Source organism: Nipponia nippon, unplaced genomic scaffold (assembly GCF_047370975.1).
Source record: "Nipponia nippon isolate SJK-2023a ecotype South Korea unplaced genomic scaffold, ASM4737097v1 scaffold_9, whole genome shotgun sequence".
NCBI lineage: Eukaryota > Metazoa > Chordata > Aves > Pelecaniformes > Threskiornithidae > Nipponia > Nipponia nippon.
In genome coordinates, this window is record NW_028262413.1 from 28,804,160 (window position 1) to 28,822,496 (window position 18,337).

Genomic DNA, 18,337 nt, shown 5'->3' on the forward strand with positions numbered 1-18,337 from the left:
TATTACAGAATTTAAGTGCTGGCAGTATTGTGCTATGATATGTAGCGAACAAGCCAGAGTTTGTTAATTTACTGATTTCATAAAGTATTAGTATTTTCAGTGACTGTGCAGACTTAAAAATGTTGGTATAATTCCTCAGATGTAAGATCGGAAAACCTGATGCCGTTTTTTTTTTTTCCCCCCCGTAGGATTTTGCACAGAGTTCAGGTCACATGGATAATCAGTTATCTCAGCAGAGGGGTATGTCTCCAATGAAATATAACAGAGTAGCAATTGGGTAACAAAATGTGTAGATAGTATATTTTACTGTGATTTAAATTTTTCTAATCTGCATCACGATGGAAGAAATATAGTAAATTGCAAAATGATTTTACAGTTTGGGGAGAGGCTCTCTAGCTTACACTGACTTAAACATGCATGTCTTCGTCTGCTGCTCCCTGTATCAGGAATTCAGACTGTTAATCTTTATTAAATGCTATGTGGTATCATGTCTTAAAATGAGATACTGTACGTGCACATATTTAATTAGCCGTCACAAAGGCTACCTTCAAAAGTTTTAGGTTACAGAAGCCACGCAGCCGTGCCAGTACACCCGGGGAGCCAAAAATTAGTAAAATAGTGTCCTGTAATTATCCTTTAAAGTTTGTCAGTTTGCAGAAGAGTTGCATTTTTTCCCCCTCAGTTGTAAATATTGCGTAAAATGCAGCTAACGTCTTTAGGCTAAACATTTGAAAGATTCTTAGCTAACATGGCTATTACTTGTTAAACACATCTGAAATTCAAGTGTGTTGATGGGAATCTGGTCTTGAGTCGCCCATGTTTTGCATAAAGTACGTCGCTCGGACAGTCATTTCTCCCTAAGAGCAAGCAGAAATCCACCACCATTTTGCTGAACGTTTGGCAAGAAGATGAGCGGTTCTAGGTCTAAAGCATAAGCTTTGTGTTTAAAAACAAATTATACAATACAAAATTCACATAAATTTATGGAGATTTTTACTGTCACGTTATACTTTTTAGTCTGAAGCAGCCTTGTGTAGTGTCTGCAGCACAAACTTCCCAGGCTTGTGTTTGCATGAGAATCTGCTCAAGAAACATCTAAAATCCAAGTGGAAAACTGCTTTTTATTTTCACTATTCAAACTAAATGAACTTTTAAACAAAGATGACTTATGTGGTGACACGTGAGTGTGATTTCTAAACATTCCCCAGTTGCAAAAAAGCTGACTTAATAATAGTATAAGCAGGATTATTTTTATCCGTTATATCACTTGAATGTGAAGGACGGTGTCCCCAAAAACCAAATGGGAACAATAACACAGCTCGGAATGAAACTTGAAAGTGCGAACTTCAGCGTTGGGTGCTGCGCTGCAACACGCTGCTCGAAGGGTCGGACCCTGCAAGCCCGGGCACGCATGTGTAGTCCTGTTCGCGTCACCAGTAGTACTCGTAGGAGTAAAAGCTGTGTTTGTAATCATACTGTGAGCTTTGGGGGAATCGGGGAGCAAAACTACTCTGCAGCCTTTTGTGAAAAAAGAAGCTGCTAAGCAGAGAGCGTGCCATCGAGGCTGCCCGAACTTGAAAGAGGCTGAATTGCTCCCCGGTGGGTTCGAGAACGTAAAATGTGTAAAGATGTATAATATTCCAATGCGTAAAGCAGAGAGCCTGATCCAAAAGCTTAAAAATCGAAGCCTTTGCTCATCAGAGCCCTCTGCCCCCATTTTTAAAGCCAAGACTCAATGTCCATAGCTCCACAGAAGCGTTACCCCATGATTTCAGAAGTTTTTGCTAGGGGGAGGGGAGTAAATGACTTGAAGTATGTCAGATGGGCTGCGCATTCATTATTCTTGTTTTATTGCCATCTTAAAGAGAGAATAACGTGGTAATTTTATGTTCTGTCTTCAACAGAAAAATTTTTCAGTTCTCAAGATTATCTTGAGCTGTCCAACAGATTCCCCCGCCAGTCCTGGGAAGAAGCTCGACAGTTCTTCTTGAAAAAATAAGTGTTGCATTTGGTTTTAAAATCCCTAACATCGTCGTGCTGACCAGTTCCTGCTACTACCTTCTTTAAAAGGCTATTCTGAAAAGTTTTTGATACTCTAAATACTTATGCTGTAGATATATAATTAATTTGCACTATTTATATCATAAGTACTGTAGATACTTTCAAGTTTTGTTTTGTAATTTTGATAATTTGAGTTTATTTCATTCACATATCCTATGTCATGATTTGGGTATTTTCTACCCTGCGATGTGGTGGTAACTTGCACTGCAGAACTGCTGAAATAAGATTGCAAATAGAGAAAATATGTTCTATATATCTTGTAATAAAATAACTTATTCTGTCTGTAGTGTGACTTCTGCATTACAAATGTTGGTGTGTTTGAATTACACAAGGCTTGGAGAGAAAAAAAAAAAAACAAAAGACTCCTAAGATGTCTTTCTGGTTAATCAAAAGTAAAGAATTTGTCAGATTTCTCTCTGAGGAAAATTCGTTTGTAATTTTTTGGTTATTTGGGATAAGTCATGTAATACGGGTTTTTTTAAACCGCACACATTTTTAACGTTTCGATAAGACTTTAATAACGCCTGCTTAAACCTCGTGATGTTCTCTTAACGGTGACGGTTCCATGAAGCAGAATTAAAACGTGAAAACGGCGGCGTGTCTGGGCAAGGTTTATTTTCCGCGCCTCTCACCGCAGGCCCTGGCGGCGGCGGCCGCCCTGGGGGGGCGCGGGGCGCCCCGGGCCCCGCGCGACGGGGACGCGGCCGCCTGAGGGAAGGCGCCGGCGGGGCCGCGCCGATCCCGGGCCGCGGGCGGCTGACGGCCGCGGGGACCAGGATCGTTCCCTCTTCGCGGCCTCCTCGCCGGCCCCAGCGGCCAGGCCCGGCCCGCACCTGAGCCGGCGGCGGCCATCGCGACCCGCCCGGCGAGGCCGCCGCGCTGCCTGAGGGAGGGGGGAGCGGGGGCTCCGCGGGGACTCGGCTCCCGCGGCCGCCTCCGCGGCGGCGATTTTACGGCGCGGGCGGCCCCGCTCCCAGGTGGCGGAAACGGCTCGCTTCAGTCCAGGCCCCGGAGAGCGCGGGGAGCTGAAACCCGAGCCGGCCGGAGCCAGGTAACGGCGGGGGCCCCGCGGCGGGGCTGGCGGGGCGGGAGACCCCCTTCCCACCTGTCCCCGGTCCCGGGTCCGCCCGCCCCGGCGGCAGCAGAGGAGCCCCTGGCTGAGGCGGCCCCTTCGCCTCTCCCGCCGGCGCCTCCCCGGCAGCCCCGGCTGCTCCGTGCGCCCCGACGGCAGCTGCGGGTCGGCCCCGCAGGCCCGCTCGCCCGGGGGTCCCGGTGCCCGCACACCCGCACACCCGCCTCCTCAGCCCCTCGGGGGTGGCGGAGTCGTCCCCACCCCGGCGCCGCGCTGCCCGTCCGCTTGCGGCCCGCGGGGCTCGGGTAGGGCCCAGCTCCGCCCTCGCTCCCCGAGGGTGCGGGCCCGGCTGCCCGGGGATGGGGACCGGGGGCGGCTGGCCGAGGTTTAAGGCTGCCCGGGCCTGCGATCCCGCCGGGAGCCGGCCCTGAGCGCGTTCCCGCCCGAGTAACGGGGAGGGCGCGGGAGCCGGGGCGGCCCCGCCGCGCTCCCGGGTGATGCCAAAGGCAGATAAGGAGCCGCCGCCTGCGTCTAGACGGGTATGGACACACGCGAGGGGACGGCTCCCCGGGCCGCTGCCGCCCCGGGGGAGCCCCCGCGGCCGAGCCCCGCCGCCCCGGGGAGGAGGCGAGGCGGCCCCGCACCGCGGCAGGTGCGGGCACGACCGCCCGAGCCCGGGGGCTGCTCCGAAAGGGAAACCTGCGCTCCGCCTCCCCGGCTATAAATAAGCGGCCCCGGTCGGGAAAGCCGCTTAGCGCGGTGCGGGGAGGCCGTGACGGCAACGCCGGGGCTGCGCCCGTCCCGACCCGCACCCCGACCCGCACCCCGACCTGCTCCGCCCGCGGCCCGGCCCGGCCCGGCCGGCAGCGCGGCCCCGCGCACGGGGAGCCCCTCGCCGCCCTCCCGCCCCCCCCCTTTTTTTTTTTTCGTTTCAATCCTTTCCTTTTCTTTTTTTTCTTTTTTTATTAAGTCCAAAATATTTAATCCCACTATTCAACCGCTGACTCTGACAATAAATAACAATAACTTACTTTTGTTCGTTAAAGGCTCAAACAATCCGTCCTCCGTCCATCGATAACTTAACATTAACAGTACTGGTTTTCCCGTTAAAAAGTCTCGTTTCCGTGTCCCGTTTTTCCAGCGATCGTGCGGGGCCGGGCGCCGCGGCCCGGGAGAGGCATCGGCGTGAGATGAGGCTGGACGGCGCGGCTCCGCGGAGGGAGAGCCGGGCCGGCTCCGCGGCCGCGGGAAGGCGCGCACGCCGGGGGAGTCTCTCCCCCTTTTGGTTTTGTTTTTGGTTGGTTTTTTTTTTTTTTCTTTTCCCTTCCAAAAAGGGAAGAACAGCCGTCCCCGGCGCAAGCGGCGGGCGAGGCAGCCTGTCACCGTGCCGGGCTCCAGCGGGGAAATCCGCGTTTCTTTGGGGAAAAGAAACATCGAAATCCGCAGGGGAAAAAAAAAAAAAAAAAACAAAACAAAACCCAAACCAACGAAATAACCAGGGCGGGGGTTCTCTCTCCGGTCTGGTGAAGGCAGCGAGGATCCCGGTGCTTTTTTGGCCGTCAGTAACATACTTTTTGTTTGTTTTTAAATAAGAATAATTAAAAAACAAAGGCGTTTGTCCGGCGCTCTGGGAGCGGCCCGGGGCCGGGTGTCTCATGCAGGGAGCGCAGGCATGCGGAAGTCCCGCGGCGGCGGGCGGCCGGGCCGCCTCACGTCTCGGCCGGGCTGGGCACCATGCTGTTGGGGGTGTCGGGGAGCTGGGAGGACAGCGAGGTCACGTCGCTGCCGGAGGAGGTGCCCAAGGAGCCGGACTCGGAGAAGGAGACCTGGGGGAGCAGCGGCGGTGAGGGCCCGGCGCGGTGTGCGTGTCCCCCGCCCCGGCCCCCTCCCGTGGCGCCCGGGCCCGGCGGCCGGGGCCTGCCCGCCCCCCGCGGCCCGACGGGGCGGCCCGGCGCGGCTCGGCTCACCAGCTGCTGGAAGGCGGCGGGCTGCTCCAGGTCGCTCTGCAGGGCGAACTCGCTGAGCGCCTTCCAGGGCGGCTGGTAGGTCTGGACCTCCACGGCGCTGCCCTGCACGGCGCTCTCGTGGCGGACGGGGCTGCCGGCCACCAGCGGCGTCCCGGTGAGGCCCTGCAGGCTCTGCGGGCACACGGGGCTTCAGCGCGGCTGCCGCCCCAGCCCGCCGGCCCGGGACTCCCCCCCGCCACCCCCCTCCCCGGCGGGGCGGGCGGGCGCTCACCGTCTTGTCGCTGTGCTGCTGCTGCTGGAGCTGCTTCATGAGGATGGACTTCTTCTTGTCCTTGCAGCGCTTGTTCTGGAACCAGACGCGGATGACGCGGGGGCTGAGCCCCGTCATCTCCACCAGCTGCTCCTTCATCAGGGCGTCGGGGCGCGGGTTGGCGGCGTAGCAGGTCCGCAGCGTGTGCAGCTGCTTCTCGTTCAGCACCGTCCGTACGCGGGTGGTCTTCTCCGCCGCCTTGTGCGCCGGCGGCCGCGGGGCGGGCGGCCGCCCGGGCACCGGCTCTGCGGCGGGCGGGGAGGGCGCGCACCGTCAGCGCCGCCGCCCGCCCGCCCGCCCGCGCTCCGCAGCCCCCCCCCCCCGCCCCCCCGCCGCCCGCCCCGAGCCGCGGCCGAGCCGCGGCGCTTCGGGGGGAGCCGGTACCTGCGATGTGCGCGGCGGCGGCGGGCGGCGGCAGCGCGGGGCTGCGCGGGCAGCGGGCGGCGGCGCCGTCGGGGGGCGGCCCGTGGTCGGCGCGGCAGAGCAGGTCGCGCTCCCGCAGGCAGAACTGGTCGCCGGGCAGCAGCTGGCGGCCGCAGGCGGCGCAGCGGAAGCACTCGAGGTGGTAGACGTGGTCGCGGGCGCGCATCACCAGGTCGCTGCTGCTGAAGGCCGCCCGGCACTGGGCGCACTTGACGCCGAAGAGCCTGCGGGGACGCGGGGCGCCGTCAGGGCCCGCGGCCGCGCCGTCGGGGAGGCGCCGCGGGGGCGGGCAGCGGCGGAGAGTCGCGTTTTCGTTGGGGGGAAATGCGGGGGCTGCGAGGGGCTTTAGCGCTTTTTCGGGTTTCGGTTCGGGTATTTTTTAAGGAGCGCCGGCGCGCTCGGGGTCACCTGCTGTAGTCCCGCTTGCAGTAGGCCTTGCCGTCGCGCAGGAAGCACGTGCAGGTCTCGTCCAGGGGCTGCCCGCACTCGGCGCACTTGAGGCAGGCGACGTGCCACTCCAGGTCCGGCGACACCCGCAGCAGGAAGGGGTCCTGGATGCGGCCCCCGCAGCCCGCGCACAGGGCCAGCCCCGGCCGCCCTGCCGGGAGCGAGCGGGGCACGGTCAGGGGCAGCGACCCGCAAGGGCAGAAGCGCCAGGAATTAGGGACAGACGCGTTTTCCTTATTCGTATCTTTGTCTTTTTTCTTTTTTTTTTTTTTTTTTTTTTTTTTGCGAAGTAGGAAGAAAAAGAAATAAAGACAGAAACACGGAGAGAAAGAAAGGGTGGAAACACGAAAGGAGAGAAAGAAATACAGCCAGAAATTAAAAAAAAAAAAAAATCACCAGAAACTTGATCGAGGGAAATAAATGCAGAAAGACAGAGACATAAAAGTAGAATTTCGGAAAAGGAAATAAAAGCAGAAACACAGAAACACTAAAACAAAAGCTGAGGAAAAACTGAAAGAAAGAAAAAGAACTAAAACCAGAATGACGGAAAGGAAACAAAACCAGCGAAAAAACAGAGAGAGACAGTTAAAACGGGAACATGGACAAATGAAAACAGTAAGAGACAAGAAATCAAAAAGACAGAAAGAGAAATAAAACCAAACAAAAACAGAAGAACAGAAAGAGAAAGAAATAAATAAAAACGGAAAGAGACGTTAAAAAAAAAAGAAAGACAAACCGAAACACGGAAAGAGAGAAAGAAAAAGAAAGAAAAACGGTAACACGGGCAGAGAGAGAGGGAAGCAGAGAAAGGGAAGCAGAGGGAAGGAGAGAAAGAAACGGAACAGCGGAAAGAAATGAGACCCGCAGCGCGGACAGCCGAAAGGACAGGCATTCGGGAAGAAACGGCGCCAGCGGGGGACGGGGAGCGCTGGGCACGAACGGGAACAGCGGCACCGGCGATGCCAGGGGCCGAGCCCGCAGCCGCCCGCGCCCGCCGCGGGGCCGCAGCCCTTCCCGCCGCTGTCACCGCGCTGGCGGGTCCGGGGCGGCGCGGGGGCCGCCAGCCCGCCCGACGGCAGCGGCGGCGCGGAGCCCGGCCCCGCAGCGTCCCGCAGCGCCCCGCGGCCGCCCCGCCGCGCCCGCCCGCCCCGGCGCCGCGTTGCGCGCACTTACTCTTGGAGGGCTCCCCCATGGCGCCCGGGAGCGGCCGCGGGAGGAGGATGTCCACCATGCGGGCGGCCCCCTGCGCGCCGGCCGCGATGCGCGATGCGGGATGCGGCGCCGCCGCTCCACCACTACCCGCGCCGCGCGGGGCGGGGGCCGCGCCCGCCCCCCCGGGCCCGCCCCGCCGGGCCGCGCCGTGATGTCAGCGCGCACCGGCCGCTGGGGGGGGGGGACACGTGGGGGGGGCGGCGCTGACCTCACCGCGCGGCCCCCAGAGGCGATTGGCGGCCGCGGGGAGGGCGCCCGCGGATTGGCCGTGGTGAACAATGGGCGCGCGGTGGCGCGCGGCGGGGCGCGGAGCTGCGCGGACTCCCCACGCCGCCCCGCGGGAGCCCGGCTTGGCGTGGCCCGACGCCGGCTCGGACGGGAGCGGGCGGTGGCCCCTGCGCCGCGGGAGGAGCTCCTCCGCGGGGGCGGCGGGTGCGCGCCTCCGCGCCCTGCGCCCCGGGCAGCCGCGGGGGCCACCCGGGAGCCGCGGCCGCCCGCGGGACCCTCCGACCGCCTGGCGCGGTGCCCGGCGCCGTGCGCCCCGTCCCTGTGCGCGGAGGGGACGGCGGCACCGGCAGCCCGAGGAGATGGAGATTCGTTTCAGCTTTCCCACCCCCCTCTTTTCCCTATTATGTTCCTCGGCTTTTATTTCGTCTTTTATTTTCTCCTCCTTTTATTCCCCTTTTTCTGTTCTTTCCCCTCTCTTTCCCCTCTTATTTCGTTGTCCCTTTTCCCTGCCTTTCGGCGTGCCGCAGGCAGGTGCCCGCGGACGGGCGCGGCGGGACGGTCCCCGGCGCTGTGCGGAGGCGCATCCCCGCAGCAGACGAGGATGGGGCTCCGCGGTGGACGCCGGCTCAAGGCTGCGCGCCCGCGGAGCGGTTCCCTGGCCAGGGGGAGCGCGGGAGGGCCGCCCCGACGGACCCGAACCGGACCGCCAGCATCGTCGGGGCGGCCGTCTCGGGCAGCAGCCGGGTGATGAGTTGAAATGAGAAGGAAAAATAGTATTTTACCACATTTTCATGCACCTGATCTCGTGCTGCTCCTGCAGCTGAACCTCTCCTGTTGCTTTTTTATCCCTTCTATTCCTTTTTTCCTCCCTCTTTCCCCCCAGTCTCCGTGGGCTTCCTGTGCATTAGCAGAAAAATAGGGAGAGCACTTCAGCGGCCTTTGACTCAGTTTTAAATTCCCCAAGACTTCGCAGCACAGCGGCACGAGTAGCTCAAAAGGTCCGTGAAAGCTTATATGTGCTGGTATTGAGATTGCTGCTGTCTTGGGGCTTCGGTCCCGTCCCTCCCCTCCACGCAATCACCTTTTCAATTTTGCACACGGAATTTGACAGGCGTAGACCAACCTGTACGACTGGGGAATGACCTGGTGACTTTAGATTTTGGCTCAGGAAGGGCAGGCTGTGCTCCTTTCGCTCGGAAGGGGGAGGGGGGGCAGGATGCGTTTTCCAGCTGAAGCACTTGTTTTTTGTATGAGTCAGGCACCCTGTAGGTACAAACCCCAGAAGCTGAGGAGGAGGAGAGGAGGATTTGGATAACCAGCGTTTGACTGTTTGACCCACTCTCCCCATCCTGACCACAGCCTCTGCTAACACCTTTGAGGACCTCAAACGTCGAAAGCAAACATTTAAGTTTGCGCAGGAGCCGAGGCAGGAAGCAGGATGGCGTTTGGGGCACCCACTTCAGCAGGGGCATGTGTCGCCAGGGGGTTTCGGCATCCCTGCCTGCCCCTGCATGTGCCAAGGTGCAGAGGTGCGGTGTGACAATGACATCCTCAGGGCAGGGCGAGCCCACGTGTCCCCTGCCTGTGTGGCAGTGGCAGGGTGGCCGTGATGCCTGTTGGGGTTTGTGGTCCGACCGCTGCCTGCCATTAGCATGGTTCATTTGCCAGCGGCAGAGCTGAGCTGGGAGGTGAGCGATGTGAAGGGCATTGGAAAAGTTTGGCTGGCTCTCCAAACTGGGGTGACCCCGTGGGATGGATGATGGGAACCTCCACAGCGCTGCTGTGGCCGTGGGGTGGCATGGGGTGTCCTGCCCATGCCTGGGCGCCTGGCAGGAAAGGGGGTGCAGAAGGGTGACTTCAGCCTGAGCCGGAATCCACGGAGTCCTGAATGAGTCAGTATCTGCATGTGTTAACAATAAAATGCAAAAATAAAATGTCAGAGTGATAGGAGAATGAGACACGTCTAAGAATACAGCAGCTTGGCAGGGATGCTCCATGTTGCATCACCCCTTTTCTCACTTGAGGGCAGGGTCCTCTCTGCTCTCCCAAACCTCCTGCCAGCTTAGAAATAGGAAAGGTTGCAGCTGAGCCAGCCAAACTTTTCCAAATCGGCGCAAAGCTGTGCTGCAGGCACACCTGTGTCAGGACGGAGCAGTGTGCTGATGCCAGGCAGGTGCGGTGGGACTGGACTTGGTTCGTGATTGGGCAGGTAGGAACGGGGCAGGCAGTGCTGCACAAGCAGTTTAGAGAAAATCCCAAAAAAGGACTTGCCAGGGAAATGCTGAAAGCCCTGAACCTCTTCTAGGTGATGTACGAAAAACTTTAAAATGACTACAGGTAATGCCAAGAGGCATAAAACCAGCCCGATACCACCACGTTTTACAAACAGGTTAATTGTTGGTTCATTTGAGGGGGGTAAGGGAAAGCACATCATAAAATCATAGAATAACTCAGGTCAGGAGGGACCTCTGGAAAACCGCTTTCAGGTCGCTTGGAACCGCTGGAAGCATTTGCTAGTCAAAACCAAATGCAGCCTCTCCTGCCACGCTGCTTACTGCTTGCTCTCCTCCACCCAGCGTCCAGAGTTTCCAACTCCTTTTGGGGCAATTCCGGTTGGGTTTGGTGCGAGAGCTGGCAGGGGGTGCCTGGCCGCGGGGTGAGGCTGGCTAACAGCGCTTCCCACTCGCTACGGAGCAACTCTTTGGTTTTTGCTCCCAAATAGAAATACAAGTTCCCTCTAGAAAGGGGAAACGGTAACAATTTTTTTGTTTGCAGCAGATTGCAAAGGCAGTAAATGCTGATTCTTTCAGAGCCAGCCATGGATTAAGTCCATTATAAAATTAAAACAGATGGAACACAATTTCACTTACATTACAAAAAAGGACAGGAACCATCTGCAATAAGATTTAGCATTGCAAAGCTATTGTTATCATGTTACCATTAAAACCTTTGATGAAGGCTTTTCTTTTCTTTCATAAACTTGTTCACATGAAACAAATGTTTTATTTATCCATCTTCCTAAGATAATCATATTTTATTTAAAAAGATGACATCTCTCAAAAAACAGGTCTTGGTTCTAACAGAACATGTAAACACAAAGAAATCCCAACGTCAAACCACTGGGGGCTTCAATGGGGAGGATGTAGCAAAAGAATTCCCTGTCCATTTTTCCTTCAAAAAACATTTCCGTGTGTTTGGGGACAATGTCTGATACTGAAAATAGATAATTAATGAGATAATGGGATACTGCATGTCACCTCCTGTCCAATGGGATTATCTGATGGCTAATTATGGACAGATTGTGATTAATGTGATTATGGATTGGATATTAATCTGATTCTGGATTGATCTAGTTATGTTTTAGTCTGCTCCAAATGGTTAATTGGATCTGAGATAATAGAAATGCAGCTTGCACCAGATTTTGCCACATCAGTTGATGAAGTATCTTTTGATCTGGGTGGGTTGCGAACAATAAATTATTTACAGCTGTTGAGAAAATGACTCTTCCTTAGAATGTAGTCATTCATTTTATTTTCGAGAGCCTTTGAAAACAAAATCAATATCCTTTTTAAAAGGAGATGTTGACAAAAGAAAGGCACGTACATAACTCACAAACAAATGTGACGAAATTAAACAGTGGTTAACCCGGTGGCCTAATGTCTGGTGATGCATTTGAATTGCTATGTGGAGCTTTGGGCTCAATTCTTCTGAGACCAGCAGGGGTTGGGAGCATTGCAGGGGAAGAGGGCCCAGCTCTGGGGAAAGTGGTATTGCACAAGAGCTACTGCCAGCCCTGCTATTGATTAAGAATCAGCCATGGTAAAATGGCAGAGGGAGCCCTTGCCATTTTTTCCCCTCCGGATAAGAAGGATTCAGAAAGTTCACGGGTGCAGAAAGGGCTCATCGGCCCATCTCGGCTGGCATCCTTCGTACCAGACCATGCAATTGGACCCAGTATTATTATTTTTTCCCCTTGCAGTGAGCCCGTTAATTTATGGTTGACCTCAGTCACATCTCCCAGAGATGCATCTGGTCTTGATGTAGCCTGCCAGCGCGGGAGAGGCTGCCCCGCTCCCTGCGAAGCCATCCTGCTCGTTAACTACTTTCACTGAAATGGCAAATTTTAAGGTCAACCCCCAGCCACTGGATCTCGTTATGCCACTATCTGCAGGATTAAAGGCAATGGGCAAGTTGCAGCATCTTAGACTTCATGACAGGGCAAGCGGGAGGTGCGTTAGCCTTCCTCACCAGGTGTGGCATAAGCTGCAGGTAACTTCACCAGAAGGTGCTCCTCTCTCAGTGGGCTTTGCAATAAATACATCAAAAATCAAGCAGGTCCCAAAACACTGGAAACAGAGGCCTATTGAAGCTGCTGTGCTTAGCGCTAAAATGTTATTCACTGAGCTGAAACTGAAGGAAAAAAGGAAAAAGCAACTTTCCCTGAAGTGCTTGCAGGCATGGAAAGGGCCGTTCCCCTGGGGTGATTTCACGCGCTGGCTGTCCCTGCCTCTACAGGAATGGCTTGGGCTGGCACGAGCGGGAATACAGTGGCATCTGGATTCCTCTCCAGCAGCATAACAGGCAGAAAATGCAGTTACCTGTTTAAAAAATAATGCTGCCATAACCCAGCAGAGAATTTTACACGCATCTCCCATTAGCAACAAGGCGAGCTGCGTGCCGGAGGAGGGCGGCAGGTCGCAAAACACCCATTGCAGGTGTCTGCACTGGGAGGGGAGCAGAGCTCTCCCCACCAGCATCACTTCCCTCGTCCTCCACACAAACCACATCTGCTCCCGGGCAGGACAAGCTGCCTTCCAAGGTAACCTGAGCCTTTGCTTCCAGGAGGTTATGAGGGTCCCCTTTTGCCCGTGACCTTGGCAGAAGGGGCTTCTTTAACTCCTCTGGTGATCTTGTCCCCTAGGAATATGCAGCAAATGTGATGTGACATTGCTCCCTGACTCCCTTGTTAACTTGACTGGCACATGAAAATGATTAGCAAGTGAGAGGAGTTTATAAGAAAGGGAGAACACCTGCCCGTGGTGGTTCTGCAGGCTCAGTATCAGTAGGAGGGTTGTTTCTGCTAGGGAGTGGCTTTGGGGGAACTCTTTCCTTTGTCCCCCACTTTGGCAATAGGGCTCGTGGCGCTGTCCCCTTCCAGAGGCCTGCTGTAAGGCCTCGTGAAAGGCAACCTGCTGATCTGAGGCACACAGGTGAGTGGTTGTAAGATGATCTGGGCAGAGCATTAAGCACACCTGTGGTGGTGTTTTATTATAAAGGAACTCAAATGTCAGACATGTTGAGATGTATTTTTGTGCTAGTGAGGACGAGGAGCAGAGAGCAGGACTCTGGGGAGACGTGTCCCATGTTGTGCAGAGGGTCCCATGTTCGTGGCCGTGGGGAAGGGGTAAGTGCAGGGGAACGTGCGACGCCCTGGGGTGGCTGAACCACTTGGTTCATGTGAGCTTGCAGCACTTGGGCACGAAACATTTCAGCAGCAGAGAACTCTCCTGCTGCTGCTGCTTCCGAGGTGGGTTTTTGACCCGTCCCTCCTTGCTGCCGTGCGTCCGGTGCTGAGCAGCGGGTCGGCTCAGAGAGCCCCGCTGAGCTGTAAGCAGGTTGCAGTTGCTTTAACGTTATTGGATTTTGACAGATTAGGAGGTGAATCCTTTCATGTGTTGGGGAAGCTTCCCAAATGCAGCTCTTTTAATTTATCTGAGTCAGCCTTCCCCAGGGCAACTGCAGGAGGAGTAAGCTATGGATGACCTGTGACAGCGGGGACCATCATAGCAGTAATAAAAACTTCCTGACCTTCACTAAATCCCTTAGTCATGAGGCTGTATTAGCTGGATTCCATATGTTTTAATTAGGAATTATGTATTTCAAGGGAACCAAAATCCGACTCTAGTGGAGACATGATTACATATTTGTAATGGTTCTCGTTTCATTTGCCTTTTGTAGAGATACCAATACAGGTACCTGCTCTTGTTTGCAACCATATTTTTAAAAGTTTGAGTAATCTGTGTTATTTCTTTTTTTTTTTTCTTCTTTTGCCCCCTCCCAATAGTGTGAAAAAATGTAATTCCCTTTCCAATGCAGAAATTGGGTCAGCAGATCCTAATGAAATAATCCTGGATAACAATGCACCATACAAGGATCTGCTTCCACTAATTAATGACTAATTTTTCTTACAAAGTATTATCCTCTGCCTGCAGTGGATGGTGACTCCACCTTCAGCGGCACGTTTGTTGCATGTTATACCATTTTTTATTAACGTCATGCCCTAGGTGGCAAGGTCAAATAGAAAAAAGCTTTTTGCCACGGTTCAGCTAATATGGATCATGCTGATATAATCCCTACCTGATTACAGTTATAAGCTCCTAAAACACTGGCCATAAGTGATAAAGACTTCCTTTGTGCTTCAGGGTGTAATCTGCATCAAGCCAGTTTCAATAAGGATTGTGTGCATCTGAAGTGTTGCTGAGGTTTTGAACCAAAATTATGAACAGAAAACATAATAAAACCCCTGTCATGTCTCTGGACGGTGACGCTGCACCTTGAAATCTGACCTAAAGGGTGGCGCTGTCACTCTGCTCATGAAAATACGATATACGCTATTAAACCAGATACATAGTGAAAGGATCAACTTATTCTGAGCTATGCTGCAATTAGGTCAATTTTGATAGTTGCTCACTTTTGTTTTGGTCTGAGGTATTAAAAAAACAAACTCAAATGAGATCGGTTTGGGTTTTTTAGGTGTACGTGTGTTGTTTCTTTGTATTAAAGATTTCATCCCCATGAGATGTGCATGTTGGAAGCTCAGTTTTGGAGCTTAAAATAGGATAATGAAATTGCATGCCACGCTTTTAATGAGTAAAACACCTTAATTAAAAAGATATAATGGCCAAATTAAGGATGCCCAGGATGTCCTTATTTTCTGTCTTTATTTTGCTTTTGTTGTTCCTTTTGTTGGATTACCTAGGGTGCAGATAGGGATTTCTATACTGTATGAAACTTCACATCTCTAAAGAGTTATGCTGCACCTTAACCATCTCTCAAAATTGGCAATAAAGAGCTGCTTCAATTATTTATCCCTTCTCAAATCCATCCCAGGGTCCTGTGACTTCTGCAGAGTCATCTTTCCCCTCATCTTCATGAAAACTTTTTTTTTTCTTTTACCCAGTCATTTGCTCAATCCAGGAGATCCACAGGAGCCTCAAACACTCATTCTGTTTTCTTCATTTTTTGGGGACTGGCTGAAGGGTGGAGCCAGGCCCAGGCAGCTCTGGAGCTACTTTAATCCATATAATCAGGCACAAGCCCTGAAGGAGGTTTGCCACCTCCTTCAGCTCTAACCTGCGCAGCCCTCCCTTGAGGTTTGGGGAGTTTAGGTAGTGCTCTGGGGCCAGGAAGCTGGAATATGCAGTACAGCTGCTTTTCTTCTATTATAGAGGCATTTGAAGCAAAGTAAATTGTCCATTCAGACGCTTGCATTGCTGGACCTGGTTAGCTTTTGCTGTAAAGCAGTAGTACTTCTTGGCATCTGATGTGAAAATCATGTGGCAGAGTAAATTTTAGAGGTGATCCCATGCCAAGGCTGTGGCAAAGCCAAAGAGCCTTTTTGATCAATTTGCCTTTTGGTTTTCTACAGTGTGCCTCAGAAATGCAGAACGAATCACTGACGTGCTGCAGATCACCGCTTATTCTTGGAAGAACGGTCCAGTGGCCATAATTGTTCAGAGTTGTTTGTTTTGGTTTTTTTTCCCCTCTAAACCACTTGAGGAAGAAACTGCATTCGTGGCTCGCTATCTAGCGATTTCCAGGACGGGCAGTCAGTTGGGAACGTCCCAAATCCATGCGCGCTTGGGGCTCCTGGGCTGGTGGATTGGTTGCTCCAGTGTGGCAGCTGCTGCCAGCTTCTCCAGGACACCAGGTTTTCAGGGAGCCACAGCACATACTTTAGCAGTGAATTTGGCCTGAAACATTTTGCTTCGTTGATTTTTAAATTCTTCTCCTTGCCACCTGGAAAAAATCCGGAGGTATGGAAACAAGCGTGAGTCCTGTCCCGGCCCCTGCGGCACCCCAGTGCAGCAGAAGTGGCAGGCACAAAATGTTTTGCTGTGGTTCTGAGCAATAATAAGTAATAATAATAATAAATCTATAAATTATTCAAAGCAAATGAGCTATTCTCCAAAGCCATTGCCGGGCTGAGCGCAGCTGTGAATCTGTCCTGGCAAGGGGATGCCGTGCCGACCCGGGCTGGTGTTACCTGACTGGTCTCGAGGCCGTCAGACCCTTTGGACAAGCGGTGGGTCGCGACGTTTGGGAAGCGCTGCGACGCCTGGCCTCTCCTGCGCGCCACGCGCTCCGTCCCCGCGTGGTCTCCTTTGCTCCGGCTGTGGGTGCCTGGGGCCGGGGCATCTGGCGAGGCGCAGGCAGCCCCAGGCCTGGGCATGCCCCCAGGGTCGGGCTGGCAGCCGGCCCGGCCCGGGCCGTGGCCTCCCAGACTTCTGCTGGCCGCAAATGAAGACGTTTCCCTTCTTTTTCTTCGCGAGGCACGTTTTTGTTGGCTCGGGAGAGGATTTGGTCTGGAGCGTAGGCATTTGCACGCAGAGCTCCGCTTCCTGTTGTTTTCTTCTCTTTAAAGGGCTCTAACTCTGCGGAAGCAGCGCCGGGGTGAAGGGACGAGGGAGGCGGGAGAGGGCTGCCGGGGGTGACAGCCGGCCTGGGCGGGCAGGCGCGCGTGCCGCCGGGCGGCCCGGTGCCCGCGCGCCCTGGGGCTGCTCCGCTGGCGCCGCACGCGCACCCTCACAGCTGCACCAGTTTCACTCCGCCTTCTGGCGCCGCCCCAACCGCGCGGGCGAGCTGCCGGCCGCGGGGCAGCCGGGTGTGCGTGGCGGTGTGCGGCTGGTGGGCGGCGGCGGCGGGTCTGGGTGCGGACGCCTCCCGCAACACAGAGCGCTCGGCGCCGCACCGCGCGCGCGCCCTCCCCGGCGGTCCCGCACGAGGCGCTCGCCCGGCGCTGGGCGGGGGTGGGGTGGGGTGGGGGGGCAGGCGCTCTCCAGCGCTGCCCATTGGCCCGCCGCTCCGGCCAATGAGGCGGCGGGGCGGGGCGCGGCTCTCGCGAGAGCTGCGCGGGGCCGGGGCGGTGGAACCATGTTGCGGGCGGTCGCGGCGCAGCGCCTGCGGCGGGCGGTGAGTGAGGGCGCGGAGGGCGGGAAGCGCGCGCCCCTTCGGCCGCGGGGCGGGCGGCTCCGCCGCGGCGGGCGGCGCGGGGTGCCCAGGGACCAGTCGCCCGCTCGCCGCCCCGCCCGTGCGGGCCCGGTGGGGTAGAGGTGGCGCGGGGCGGGGCGCGGGGCCGAGCTCCGCCGTCGGCCCGCCCGGCGGCGGTGGCCGAGGGGGTGTCCGGGGGGCGAGCAACAGGCGCCGGCGGGGCCTGGCTCCGCCGCCGGACTCCGCTTCTCTTCCACGCCGTGGCTGTTAAAAATAAAGTTTCTGAGCGGATGCCGGGTGTTGAAGAGGCCCTTGGCAGTGCTGACTGCAGGCAGGAGCTGAGCGCTGTCGTCCTGTACGAAGAGCTAGGGTACTCACGAGGGAAGCCTTGAATTTCTCGGGTTGCTCGCTCTCACCCGCCCTCGTGCCGGGCTAGCTGAGGAGCAGGGGTGCTTTCCTTACAGCTGGAAAAGACTCTTGGAGGTTGTTATTGCAAACTCTCACGACGTTAGAAAGAAGTCTGTGGCTCAAGGGGAGGCTTTCTGGGGTTTTGAGAGGTTAATACAGTGTTTCTCAGTCAGATGAACTCAGCCGTGCAGAAATGTGATTGCTTCAACCATCGCAATCTGTGGACCGAAGCTAATGTGAAACACTTGTTGCTTTTCCATATTGACCTTCGTATTGCTCAGCTGGGAGGAGTGCTGGGCTTTTGGAGGCCGTTTGCTGCTTGGTGTGTCATAGTGGCTATGTTACCAAATTTAAATACTAGGTGAACTCAAGGTTAGCTGGCGTAGAAGATTCATGAAATGTCCCTCAATATCTGTTTGATCTCGTAGCATGCACTAGGAGACACTCCCTCCACTAGAACTCTGTGTAAACAGCCCTTCTAAAAGAGCTTTAAATCTCACAACTTTCTTTTTGAGCTCTTCAAGGCTTTTACAACTGTTACAGTTCTGTACTGCTCTAAAATAGGAATTAGGCATATATTAATCGGTTTCAGGTACTAAGAATGGCTTAAAAGAAGAGCAAAAGTAGACCAGGATGTACATTATTTAGTTAATCTAAAAATTATAACTGTTGTAATCATTGACATCTTTCAGTTATTGTTAGGCTGTAGGCATTTCAGAGCAAAGGTCTCGATGATCTCTGGAGCTCCTAGAACATATGGTACTGCTGTGTAAATAATACTTTACTCTCATGATCACTGCACAATTCAGTTTCGTGTCCTGGAAACATGAGGGCAGCTCCTTGTTTTTCAACCATATGCATCTAAACTCATACATTTATAAAACAAAGCCAAGAAAACATTGTGTGTGTCTTCACTGTGTGGGTAACGGTGTAGTCTGCAAGAGAAGCAAAGCAGACTCCAGTTCAGCACTGCTAACGCTCATGCAGTTCAGGGGTGAA

At 54.8% G+C, this 18,337-nt stretch overlaps 3 protein-coding genes across 5 annotated transcripts in view; 2 read left to right on the forward strand and 1 right to left on the reverse strand.

The window, feature by feature from the left end:
- The window catches only part of SCAPER (S-phase cyclin A associated protein in the ER), a 168,592-nt gene extending 165,972 nt beyond the window's left edge, over window positions 1-2,620 (forward strand). For both annotated transcript variants that reach the window (XM_087744780.1, XM_087744781.1), the window contains exons 31-32: window positions 189-240; window positions 1,905-2,620. In XM_087744780.1, the coding sequence (XP_087600906.1) occupies window positions 189-240; window positions 1,905-1,999 (147 nt within the window). In that variant the 3' untranslated portion in view covers window positions 2,000-2,620. The remainder of the gene's footprint in view (window positions 1-188; window positions 241-1,904) is intronic.
- Window positions 2,621-4,217: 1,597 nt separating this feature from the next.
- On the reverse strand, window positions 4,218-7,575 carry ISL2 (ISL LIM homeobox 2). The gene is made up of 6 exons (XM_087744432.1): window positions 7,454-7,575; window positions 6,242-6,431; window positions 5,795-6,057; window positions 5,372-5,655; window positions 5,101-5,271; window positions 4,218-4,959 (listed from the first exon to the last, which is right to left on the reverse strand). The coding sequence occupies exons 1-6, from the start codon at window positions 7,509-7,511 to the stop codon at window positions 4,843-4,845; spliced, it is 1,083 nt and encodes a 360-aa protein (XP_087600558.1). The 5' UTR covers window positions 7,512-7,575; the 3' UTR covers window positions 4,218-4,842.
- A 9,251-nt stretch (window positions 7,576-16,826) lies between these two features.
- Window positions 16,827-18,337, forward strand: part of ETFA (electron transfer flavoprotein subunit alpha) — a 32,915-nt gene continuing 31,404 nt past the window's right edge. For both annotated transcript variants that reach the window (XM_087745094.1, XM_087745095.1), the window contains exon 1: window positions 16,827-16,912. In XM_087745094.1, the coding sequence (XP_087601220.1) occupies window positions 16,874-16,912 (39 nt within the window). In that variant the 5' untranslated portion in view covers window positions 16,827-16,873. The remainder of the gene's footprint in view (window positions 16,913-18,337) is intronic.